The sequence below is a fragment of the Cucumis sativus genome, chromosome 5, assembly GCF_000004075.3.
Source record: "Cucumis sativus cultivar 9930 chromosome 5, Cucumber_9930_V3, whole genome shotgun sequence".
NCBI lineage: Eukaryota > Viridiplantae > Streptophyta > Magnoliopsida > Cucurbitales > Cucurbitaceae > Cucumis > Cucumis sativus.
The window spans coordinates 23,435,200-23,449,024 of NC_026659.2; the positions used below are offsets into that span (position 1 = coordinate 23,435,200).

Sequence of the window (13,825 nt, forward strand, 5' to 3'; positions counted from 1 at the left end):
AAAGAAAATTTAAACTCAGTTGATATCAACATTTACATCAATATTTTTAACATTTATATGAGTTTTGTCTATACAAGTAAATTAACATTGAAAAAAATATAATTGAAACACTCAGAAATATAAAATAATTAAAAAGAGAAAAAGAAAAACTAGATTTCATGATTTTTTTTCTAATTTTAATTTTTTTTAGAGCAAGTAGTCCAACTAATCCAAAATTATGTCTTTTATAAATACAAATAAAATTATCATTATGAAAACCAAAAGAAAAGGGAAAAAAAAAGAGGAAAAGGCAGAAGCAACGCATATAAAAGAAGAGATGAAAAGAAAAAAAATATAGAAAATGGCTAATGACAAGCTGTACGGTTTATTCTTATTATTTCAAACATTATTTAATTACGTAATTACCTTATATTAAAATAAAATCAACTGTTTTGTTTTACCTAACGTCCTTATTTATTTATCTTTTTAGAAATATATATTTTTATTCAATTTTAAATTATTGGGTTAACTTCTCATTTTTAAACTCATGGTTGATTAGAAATTCATAGCCATTTACCAATCAAACCTAAAATAGTTCAAAAATAAAATTATAGATTACGATAGAATGTAAAGCAGTAGACTATAATACTTATAGGAACGAAAGAGACTATTGCTAATATAGTTTTTTACATTTAATTATTTATTTTAAAAGACTCTTTTCTTTTTGTCAACATAGATAAGTAAAATAGTTGACAATCGAAATTATAAATGTATGATATGTTTGCATTTTTCTAGAAATACTTTTGCAGATATCTTTAAGTATTTTGATTAGACTGCATACTAAAAATATATCTTAAATTTATATAATATTTCAAAACGTCATTATGATTATTTATTAATTTATAAATAATTTGATATAGTTTGAATATATATATTACTAATTTGAATTTTATTTTAAATCAATACAATTTATATTATTTTAAATGTTATTTTTTTAAATAAAATAATATATCATAATTTAAGATTTCTGTAAGACTTAAAAATAATAAAAGGAATTCTTCATGGCAAAAAAATAACCGATAAAAACCCACAAATGGGTAAATATTTTCTTTCACTTTACTAATTTTGACCATGTTTATTTATTTAATGATATAATAATAAAAAATGGTTATAAATTAAATTGAAAGTTTGCAGAAAGAGTGTAACACACGTGGAGATTGGGGTACAATTACAAATGACTAAAAAATAAAAATTAAAGTTTAAACTACATTGATGGAACAATCATTTTTCTGTTTATAATAAATACAAACTCAAATGAAAGGAGAAACTGGTCTCTACCATTAAAACAAGAATTAATAGCTTCGTAATTAATTTTTGTGTAGCTCAATAATTTCGTACTTCATAAAAACAGATAGGCTAACTTTTTAATTATCACCAATCACATGCAGTACACACAATAACTGTTTAAGTATAATCATATAATGCCCCCTATGAATAATAGATTCATTTTTTACAACTTAGACTCATGTTTATGTTTAATTAAGATGTCAGATATATAGCTCAACTGCATTAAAAAACAAAACTTAGATTCACACACACACACATATATCTTTTCATATTTTATAACTTTTTTATTGTTTTTAAAAAATTAACACTATTTACCCTTATAAATTTATCTGTTTTGGTTATTTACTTACTTTATTGATGTTTTTTTTTTTTTACGTAAAAATGAGCCAAAAATTTAAAACTATTAATATAAAATTTAAAAAACAAAAGAGATTTGGTGTTGGTTATCTTTTTATATTATATATATATATTGTCCTTTGATATGTTAGACATTTTGTTCCCTATTGTCATATTATAGGGGATGTCTTTTGTAATGTACTTTTGGTATGATTATTTTTTCCATCTTTGAAACTTTGGGGGTTTATTTTTAAGGATTGTTTATTTCTTTGGACCTCGTAGACTTATCCTTGTTCTGATTATTCCTTCTATAGTGTATTTCTAATGGATGGTTTTATGTTTGTTAGGGTTATTAATTTTAAAGAGAGTAAATTATCATGGAGAGAAAATCTCATATTTACAAAGAGCATAGGTTCGTTTCACTAAATAATTATATTTGTCTAAGGGATTATGTGTATCTTGTTAGCATGTGTGGGGGATAATCCATATATTTCAAAATTGAAGACAAATAGTATAAAATTAAGTAAAAAGAAGAAAGAAAAGAAATGGTTATTAAATGAATATGGAATCCGATTTTTTTAAAAAATTGAGGACGGAAGATGGAGAAAAGAGGAAGGGCAAATCCGTAGTATTGAGGAAAGATGATGGATAATAATGTAAATTCAGTTGTAGTGGACTGCCTACAAAAAGGCCTCCCGTGAACCGATCTCTGGCACGCAAAACGCTAACTCAAATTCCGTTGTGAGCAATTAGACCGATTATTATTATTTTTTTAATCCAAAACACAATGAAACCCCAACGGCCTCTTATCCTCTCTCTCCTCTTCGCAGCCACTCTCTTCTACCTCCGCCCTGTTTCCGCCGATGAAGATACCCCAAACTCCCCCAACGCCACCGCCAATTGTATGGAGTTCATCCGCACTAGCTGCGGCATTACTCTCTATCCCGACGTCTGCTACACTTCGCTTTCTCGTTACGCCAACGACATTCAGCAGGACCCTGCCTCCCTCACTCGCATCGCCATTACCATCAGCCTCGCCAACTCCCGTAGAATGGCCGCTTACGTCTCCAATTTATCTCACGTCGGCGACAACGGTGCCGACCGTAGAGCCGCTTCCGCACTCCATGACTGTTTCACGAACTTCGACGACGCCGTGGACGAGATTCGCGGCTCGCTCAAGCAGATGCGGCAGATCAACGACGTCGATGCACCGTCGTTTAGGTTCCAGATGAGTAACGTGCAGACGTGGATGAGCGCAGCGTTAACGGATCAAGAAACGTGTACGGATGGATTCGAGGATGTGGCGGATGGACCGATGAAGGAGGACGTGTGTGCCAAAGCGGAGAAGGTGAAGAAGCACACCAGTAATGCCTTAGCGCTGGTGAACAGCTTCGTGGAGAAAAAGATTCCGTGATCGAATCGGTAGGTTGTGTGAATCAAAATTCTGAAAAATATAGTTGAAAAATCTCTGGAAATGATATGAAATAGTTTGGTGCTGTATTTAATTAACAGTTTGTAAGAGATAGAGATGTAAATTTGTTACTAGACAGAGAAACTGAAATTTTCTTTTGGTTTTGGTTTTGGTTTTGGTTTTGGTAATTTGTGTGTGGCTCTGCTTTGTAGTACTCCTCTGTTCTGTTCTGTTCCTCTCTGTTCTGTTCTGTTCTGCTGGTTCCTTCTTTCATAGTTTCAGAATGAAAGAAAGAGAAGGAAGCAATTCCCCTTTTGTGTTATTAATTATTAGTTTTACAGTGTTCCAATGCATTTTTAAACTTGTTGTGAATTCAATGATTCTTCATCTTTCGCTGTAGTGATCCACAGTTTCATAATCTTCTCAGTTTTCATTCTTCTCATACATTCATTCAACATGGATCTTTCTATTTGATTCTAACTAACTCTGGTTATAATTTAATGTTGTCATTACCAAATTGATTCGAAATTCTAAACAGCTTTATTCAGAGAAGCATATATATATATATAGAGAGAGAGAGAGAGAGAAAGAGAGAGAGAGAGAGAGAGAGAGAGATTCGCGCTTTTCTACTTTTGCTTTTGAGTGGTTGGTTAGTTCAGATAAATTAATTAAGGAGCAGTATTACTTAAATTCTTTTAAAGAATAAGAGAGAAAATCTGTGGTTAAAACAATTAGTTACATTAAACAGTGGAATGTGGAAATTTGGTTGACCAACTTTTTATTCTGTGTCTTCATAGCCTTCAGAAACGTCTACCATATAATTTCAAATATTAATAATTATTGATATATTATACTACATACAAAATTAATTTTATATCTATTTTAATTTTACGTTCGCTTCATCCATCAATTTGTATCCAATATCTTATAACCTATTACAAACACAAATTTGATATTTAAATACTTTATTCCACACAAAATTAAATTATTTTATTTGATTTGTTTAACAATACCAACCATCTAGGATCCAATAGATTGATATTACAAACTACAAAATTTATATAATGGAACTACTATATTCACGTTCACAAAGCTTGATACTTCGTGGAGACAAATTTAAAGTAAATGTGTTGTCATAGTCCTTTTAATACTAAAATAATAATAATAATTATTATTTTAATAAGAAAATGAGTCACATGCAAAAATATTTGAATTCATCCATGCTCATATCCATTTTAATAACTAAAACAATTTTGTTATACACTTAATACAATAATCTGTATGAGTAATTGTCGTAAGAATAACATTTTAATTAGATGTATACAACATTTTTGGGGTTAAATTTTCTTATTTATTTTATTTTTATTGATATATATATTTATAAATATATTCAAGTGATCTTGTTTTGTTTTTGCTTATCATTGTTTCTCATTCTTAATTAACGTTGGAATTTTTCTTCTCAATTCTGTCACTTTTTAAAATTTCATTTTCACTAGATGCCCAATTTTATACACAATATTCCATTTTTAGTCACCTATGGTTTTCATTGATTTTCTGCTCTTTACACTTTTCTTTCCCTCTCTTACTATTTTGTTCGTATTTATCATTACAATTTTTTTTGTCATAATGACTGATAAATGAATTTTTAAATTTTTTTCGATACAAAGTTATTTTTTTTTTCTCCATCTCTATAATTCATTAATAAGGGACAAAATATTCAAAGTAATTTAATGCAATTTATTTGGCAAATAAACTATTTATTATCGAAGATTAAACGTATCTAATAAAAGTCTATGTGTAATTTTCTATATTAAATGATAGGTTTCTATATGCTATTTGCACTCTCTCATTATCCTTCGTTGGATATAGATTTCAAATAATATAAACAAGTCATGGATTCTAATTACTATCACTCTTAGATTCTATGGTAGTGAATTAATGATAGACTTCAGTGTTTATATTCATTATATCCATTGTTTACTATAAGTCATTGATAATAAATTTATCAACATGAATCTATCGATCACAAAATCTACAGGGCTAGATTTCCATTATTGATAGACTTTGAGAGTTTGAACTAAATCTCGTTAGATTTGCAAATTATTTCATATTGTCTTATATCTATCAATACTTTGACTTTAATGGTTGTATTTAAACCACAGCTCCAAAAAATTAGATAGTTTACTTCAAGATGTACTCATATATTTCTCTTAATTAATTTTCACAAATAGCCTATTTTAAAATTAACTTTCAATAAATCAATAACTATACTAAATAAAATTATAATTCTCAGACCTCAATTTATTTATACTTTTAAAAGTTGAAGTACCAAATCTTAACCTAACTTGAACAACTACCATCAAACTTAAAAATATTTGCTTCGATCAAAATATAAATAAAATGTCGACGTATATTTTGTCGCTAGTCAATATTATTATTATTTTTTATATTGAATCAATTTTTTATAACATAGTAAAAGTGTGGATTCATTGTTTTAGGTTCATAATAAATATAATTTTGATTCTAATATTTAATTTTTTAATATTTGTTTATCTTTACTTTTTAAATGCTCTAATTTTAGTTCGTACTTTTGATAAACTTAAAATCGGTTAATGCAGTTGATTTTTTTTTTTTTTGTTGAGTTTTTTCCAAAGGAATTTCAACATTCTTGCATAAATTGTGAAAATATATGTTACCTTCTATTAGATTAATTCATCTTTGTGTAAATTCATTTACCCAACTTTATTTTCCCCCAAAATATATCATAATGTGAAAATTTTCCAATCAAAATTACCTTCATCAAATCAAATAATTAAAAATTAAAGGAAAAAAAAACATACATAAAAAAGAATAAAGAGAATTAATCAAAAAAACACAACCAAGAGCAATTTAATGAAATTAAAATGTTACAAAGCACTAATCTCTTTGCCATAATGTGACTTTTGAGACCCCACAAAAGTGATTTCAAATATTAATCATAGAAAATCATATCAAAACTTTCCTCCAAAAGCCTAACACATACATAAAATATATTCTCTTTTAATTTGTTTCATGATTATTTTTTTCACCATATTATGCCTTTTCCCACTTCATTCAATTATAATGTTCCCTTTTGCCTCTTCCCTTAATCCCTTAGAATCATAGCAATGGCTCTAAGTATGGTTGCTTTAACTTTTATTATTATTATTATTGTTATTTTTTTCTTCATGATTTTGTTTATTACTCGAGATTATCATTAAGGATAATCATATCGTTACAACACTTTATTTCCATCACATGTTATGCTAATGTCTTATCATATAGTTACAAAAGAGTATCCCTAAACTTTTGCATACAAAATAATTGGAGGTATATCATATTTATACCTTTTAGTTATTAAATGTCATTGAGTGAGCTTCCATAATTTTCTATATTAACATTTATATTTTTTTGGTACTTCGTCCTACCAAAATTTGGTCATTTTCAACTAAGGCTATGTGAACACTCATATGACAAGCAATAATACACATTCACACAACTTTTTTACGGTGTGCAACCAAGGTATGATGTGGTGGAGACATTCCTTGCATTGGAGATTACTCATATGCTTGGTTCAAGCACACTAGTCAATTGACCGAATGTGTTTAATTTGTGACACAAATTTTAAAAGATATGGTATATGAGTTATGAGCCACGTCTATGATAAAATTTTACAATAATTAAAATTACTTTTTTCATATTTATAATCACTTTAAAACATAAGTTTTATCAACTTAAAATAATTTAAATTTTAATCACATTCTTCATCCTATTAGAAATCGATTTTAAGGAAGGGATTGCAAAGTGGCCCTTCTTGGCCCAAATACTTCTTCCAGTAATTTGTAGTTTGTGTGTTTTGCTCATTCATTTTGTGTAGTTTTGTAGTTTGACCTTCTCCCAAATTATAATGTATAAAAGCTTAAAAAAATCGTTTAAGATTGATGCATTCTTGGATGGACAAATAGACCGACCCTTTCTACGCTGAAAAGCAAATAGAGAATCCACAAAATGAGTAAGATACATATGTGTACAATGAATATAAACAATCCTTGAAACCAATTTTATATATAACAATAAATGTAAATAATCCTTGAAACCAATTTTAAAACTCAACCCACACTTTAAACTAACCCAACTCAATTCTTATAATATGAATTGAATAGTTTAGGTTGTCGAATTATTTTGACACCTCGAGTAACGACTCATTTTACAACTTATTAAATTGAAATCAAAGAGAATAACTGTGGCCATTGTTTCTTATAAATTGCCATTTAATCTATTAAAAAAAGGTCATAAGATAAATATAATTAAATGAGGAAATATATATAATAGTTAGAGGGGGAAATTGTGGTTGGGTGAATGGGTATGAATTAGAAGAAAAAAAAGAAAGAGTTTTAAAAGTAAAAGCAATCACATGTTGGAGTTTGTTAACTCACTATTGGACTGCCAAAAACAAAACAACACCACTTTTTCATTAACTGTTGCTGATCTGTCCGGACCCCTTCATACTTTGTCACCTTACTCCTTCCACAAAAATTTCTCTCTTTAATTTCTTTAACAACAACTCAACCATCATTTTTATTTTCTTCTTCTATTTGTTTCTCTCTAAATAATTAATTACTCTCACATTTGTGTGATCATTTCTCAAACTTCCACCTGTTTCTTGTATTTTTTTAGTAACTATTTTATATTTAAAAGAAAAAAAAACAAACCGTCTCGAAGAAACGAAGTTTTGGATCTAATACTCATCAAGGATACACATATTTGATTTTAGTTTATCTATCATCTCTTCTACCATTTAAAATATTACAATTCTATTTAGAGATTTGAGTTTAGTTTCATATTTTAGTTACAACCTTTCAATTTTTTACACTTTTAACCTTTAATGTCAATCACTATTAATTAATTTATAATAATTATGGAATAAAATTTTAAAATTAAATTTAGTGCATAAGAATGGTGTGAAATCCAATTATTTATTATGATATTACTTAAATTTATGAATGATTTTCAAATATATCAAAGTGAATTAAAATATTTACTAGTATAACAAAATTTCATAATCTATCAATGATAGATAATGATAAAATTCTATAAGCGCTATATCAATGTCATTGATAGACATCAATATAAGTCTATCAATATCTATCAATGATAGATTCTAAATTTTTATTGTATATATAAATATTTTAAAAAGTTTTGTCAAAACAATTTGCCTAAAATAGATAGAAAAAAAAAGAGTATTTAGTAAAATTCAAAGGAAATCAACAAGACATAACGAAATTCAAATAAAACTTCAATCTTAAAGGTAAAATTATAACACGTTAAAAGTTAGAAGTTAGAGATTAAATTGAAATTAAACACAAACACAACACTTCAAACAAAATGTATAATATTTTGAAACCGAAGGATCAAAATGGGAATTTCCAAAAATCTAGGGAACAAAATGTATTTTATCTTATATTTTAAGAGTTTTTAAAATAATACTTACCCTCCATAAAAAAACATTAGAAAACATAATTTATTACATATTTGATTTTTGTATGAATTAAAGTGTAATTAGTTTGTTTTCCTTTTTATAACATCTCTATAAAAGTAGTTTATAAATAGTCTATATATATATATATATATATATAGTGAATCTATTCTATTAATTACTATTGATAGAGTGAAAACAGGATCGTACTAGATATTAAATTTACTCTTCATCTTATGTGTTTAGGTTTTTTTGGATCAATCAATAATCAATAATAATCAATAATGTAAGATGATATTAAAGGAGGTTGCTTAGATTGCTATTTTTTTTTCAATTAAATATTCATTTCTACTCAATCAGCCATTTAAGATTACACTGTTTTTAAATTAAGTTTGGTGGGGTAATATGAAAGGATAATTACTTGGACATATTTAGGAGATTGATTGGGTAGGAAACTTCATTCTTATATATATATTCTACCTACCAATGAAAAAGAAAGTATTTATTGTAAGAATTATATAGACAAATCTCTTCACGGTTAAGAATCTTTTTGTAAGATTTGAAGAGCTAAAAGACCAAATAAATTATAAATGTGAAAACTTAATATAGACATTTCTCTCGTGAATCTAACTTATATTAGAAAAAATATACACATATATCAAAAGTTATGATCAATAATTGTTAAAATAGTTTTTCTACAAAGTATATATATATATATATATATGATAGTTAGTAGTACTTTTAAGATTAGGACATGTTAAAGAGTTTCTTGTGTGTCGAATAAAATAATTAAGTTTGAAAAATTAGGCTTATAATACAACTTATACATATTTGATGCACCTGATATACCACTAATACATATACTTGATACAATTGTGATATACACACTTGATATCCTTCAAATAGACATTTGATAGACGCTTGGTACACATTTGATTCACAATTGATATACCAAATATTTGGATTTATGATAAAAGATTTTGAATTTTTTTTAAAGGGTAGAAAAAGAAAAGTATATATATATATTGTAAAAATATAAACCATAAACACGTTACTATATATTATAAACCAAACTAAAATAATCTGCATCAAACATAAACTATTGTAACTCACTTCTTGTTCCAAATGTCCCCTAAAAAGTGTTTTATGTTTTTTGACCTAAAGTTAATAAAGATAAACTTATTTACAAAAATGTCACATTGTTTTATTTACCTAGATGCGTTAAACATATTTACTTAATTGTTATTAAATTTAAAACAATATTTTTTTGTCATTTTCAACATTTATGTATATTAGATGTATGAGGTATATAAATTGTATATTAATTGAATATTCTTGGGTGTATTACTTAGATTATATTTGTTTTTTTTTTCTTTTGATATATCTACAAGATGAAAAAAAAGCGAGTGACAAACTTGTAAATCCCTAAACTCAAATTGCCATCAAGTACAATCTTTTTTTCATAACAGTACGAAAAATTTGATATTGATTCGAATTTGAAACATGACTATCATTATAATGTTTTAAAGTTGAAACGGAAACTATAAAAAAATAATAGAATATTAATATAAATATAATACGAAAGATAATTAAAAGAATATAATATTTTTAGTGAATCAATCTAGATAATACTTGTTACACATTATTGATTGTTAAAAAGGAAAGATATGATATGGACAAGAAACAATGCTTGGTGAGAAAGTGATACATCATTTTGCAAAATTTAGGGATTTTGCTTTATAGATAAATATTATATTTTTTAAAAATTGTCTTAAAACATACCAAAGTCTATAATAACTTTAAACGCATTTCACACTACTTCATATTGGTTTGAGACACTTTCTTTTTAAACTAATAACCGTAAGTTTAATTATATCAATCATTAAACATTTCTCTTCGCTTTACAAACTTAAAAATTTGTAAAATAAAAAAATTCAACACAAGTAAAAATCAATATACAAACGTTAAATCATCTCACTCAATCATAACTTAATTTCATTAATTATAGAGTTAAATTTGATTGGTTCTAAAATGATTTATAATATTATTTGAAAGAGGACATAAGAAAAATAAGGTATGAAAACCAAAGCTTGCATGTGAATTGAAAGGACTTGAAGCCTTCCTCTTTGTTTCTATACTTTTGATAATGACTTTGAATTCTCTAATATATATATATATATCAAAAACCAAAGGGGTTTAGTTAGTAGGTCCGGTTGGAGGCTTCACGGGCTGATCATAAAGTACAATACATAACCCATCTCTCATAAATAAACAAACCAATTTTATTTTTTTTCAAATAAAAACAAACTATATACTTTCTTTAATGTTTTAGTTTTAATATTTAATTAAATTGAGTCTTCTTATTTCTTGTAAGTTGGGTAGCTCATTTGTCATCCGTCCTTTTTTTAATCCTATCATTTTTAACAACCCTATAAGTTTCTCTCGACGATTATTAAATTGAATTAAAGAATAACAAAGTAATTATTACTATATATTTTATTACGATAGAAGTGAAGATTAGATTCGACTCACAAATCTCTTGCTCGTTTAAATTTAATAATATTTAATATTAAGTATGATTAAAATTGGATTTGTAGGTATGAATGAATATTGTTTAATCACTAAGGTCCGAAGATGTGGCGAAACCTAGATGGTTTGGTAAAGGAGTGGCTGGAATTTGTTGGCATTATTTATTTTTGGTTTTAATAATACTGGGGTTGTCTTATTTGATGAGGTTATTAAAGAAGTAAAAGTATTTAATTATGATGTATTTTATTTGTTATAAAAAATAAAAATTGGAAGAGAAAGAAAAAGGGAAAGAATTGAAGGAGATGTAGGAATGGGAAGGCACATGCAAAATCCAGCCATTCAATAAGAGAAGTCTTTTTCTCCCCCACGGGGTTTCTTTGTTTTATGTTTTGTTTAATTAATTAATTATAAATACAAATAGAGATAAATTTATATATATAGGTTAGGACCACATTATGTTCTTTTTGGCTTTTCATAATTTTTTATTATGATCTTTGTTATTATAATTAATTATAATGTTTTTTAAAAATAGATGGTTGCAAATATAGTAGTAATTAAGCTTAAAGTAATATGAACAAAGAAAAAAAAAAACACACACACACACAATACAAAAGCATTTTCAAAGTGAGTAAGAAGTGAGAGGTAGAGAACAAAACATTGAAATTGTGGATTTTAACTTGGGTGCATAATGATGTATTTAATAAGTTATTTTAGTCCATGTGGGATTAAAAGGTCTCTTAACTAATATATTTATTGAATTTAAATATAAAATTGATCAAATAGGTGACATGGGCAAAATGACTTGGCATACACACAAATCCAAATTGACTAAATATAGGTGATGTGGGCAAGATTACTTGGCGTGATTTGGCACGGACGGACGTTCAAGTGCACACACACACATCCTATCTCTTCCTTCTCCTCTTCGCACGTACACATGCACACAGATCTTGGCTGACTCTCTCTCCTTCTCCTCTTCCCTGTCTCCTGATTTCTGCTTGCTTTTGACAGACGTTTTAGTTCTTCAAAACTCATAATTGTGTCTAATATAAATCTAAAAAAAATTAATTTTGTATCTAATAATTCACCAATAAATAACACATTCTTCAACTTTAAATTTTGTATACAATGGATTTTTTTAATTAATTATTTTATTTGACAAAAGTATATTTAATTTGCTTTAAACCATATGACCTATCAAACACAATTAAATTTTATATATGATATAACACAATCCATTTTTAACATTTTTGAATATATTATAAATTTGTAAGAGATATATTAGGTATAAACTCGAAATCATTAAAGTTTATGGAACCATGCATCGAAACAAATTTCAAAGTACATTGGATAATTAAACTTAAAATATCTTATACGAAATTGTGCTTCTAATATAAAATTTTGCATCTACCACATGGTATGTTGTCATATTTATCCTTTATTTCCATATGATAAGGAAATAAGTGGCAATAATAGGAGCAGAGAGGTGAAAGTTCTTAAATATGATACTATTCATTTCCTTATTATTCTTGTACATTTTCGAGCCAACTACATCAGGTTTAGCTTCTCAATTTTCTTTTAACACAATTAGGAATATCAAAATTGGAACTACGTACCTCGTGATTAATAAAATATTTATCCACCAATAGGACATGATTACATTGTATTTGTGTTTTTTACCCATCAAATTTCAAATTTTTATCTCACAATCTGTGAACAAATCTTTTGATGCATTTTTTTTCTTTCTAAAATATAAATTACATGGATATATTTTCGGGTTTTGAAAGAATTTTATGTCATCATATTTATTAATTATCGTTTACTTTTTAATTTTTTTGCATTGTTTTATAAAAATACAAAAAGTTACATTATTTTGTTATGCATTTAGCTACTTTTACAAATAAAAATGAGCTATTTTGAAAAGAGTACCTCTATATATATATCTACTTCCCCTTTATAAGCTCAATCAAAAGGAATGAAAATCCATGAAAGAGGAATGGAGGTTTTTATAGGAAGGCCCATAAACCCAACTATCATTTTACCCAAAGAGAACCAAAAATTGATGGGCCTTAGCTTCTCTCTCAAGCATGAGGCTCAAAGTTAGGTCTACATTGGTGTATTAGGTGCATAAATAAACAAATATGGGCTCTATGTATTACCATTTCCATACTAATTAACAATTAGAGATATAATTTCTTTCTAATGTTTGATTTTCATGTCCATAATTGTTGTACATAATGATTTAATTAGCCATAACAATTCTCTACATTATAACATATTTGAGTTTTCTTAGAACTACAACTACATTTGAGTTTTTCATGCAGAAAAGAAAAAATGTCATAATTAAGTAATCATGGATTTGGGATGTTTTTACTCTAATATTGTTCACAATCGGGTTTGTTGTTGGTGCCCAATATCCTTAAAAAGTTTTTTAGGTGTGGTTGAATGAAGATAATTACAAGTCTATCATTTGATACAAAACTATGCAGATATAATTGACGAGAATAGTGTTAGAGATGTTTTTGGCTCTTGGATTACAAGATTTTAATCTGAATCCCACTAAGTTATTTTTTATTGATATATACTTATTGGCTTAGGTTGTGCTCGACTAAAACCTCAAGGAATTGACATTATCCTTCCAAGACGCATGTTTTCATATGCCTCCTTGTAGTACCCTCTAGACTTGAGTGCACCCGTTTGGTTTGGATTTTGTCTTTGACATCTCCCAA

At 27.0% G+C, this 13,825-nt stretch overlaps 1 protein-coding gene across 1 annotated transcript; it reads left to right on the top strand.

Moving 5' to 3' along the window:
• Positions 1-2,354: 2,354 nt before the first annotated feature.
• LOC101219358 (21 kDa protein) lies at positions 2,355-3,469 on the top strand. The gene has a single exon (XM_004150071.3). It carries the CDS (start codon positions 2,450-2,452, stop codon positions 3,074-3,076), a length of 627 nt encoding a protein of 208 aa, XP_004150119.1. The 5' UTR covers positions 2,355-2,449; the 3' UTR covers positions 3,077-3,469.
• Positions 3,470-13,825: the final 10,356 nt, after the last annotated feature.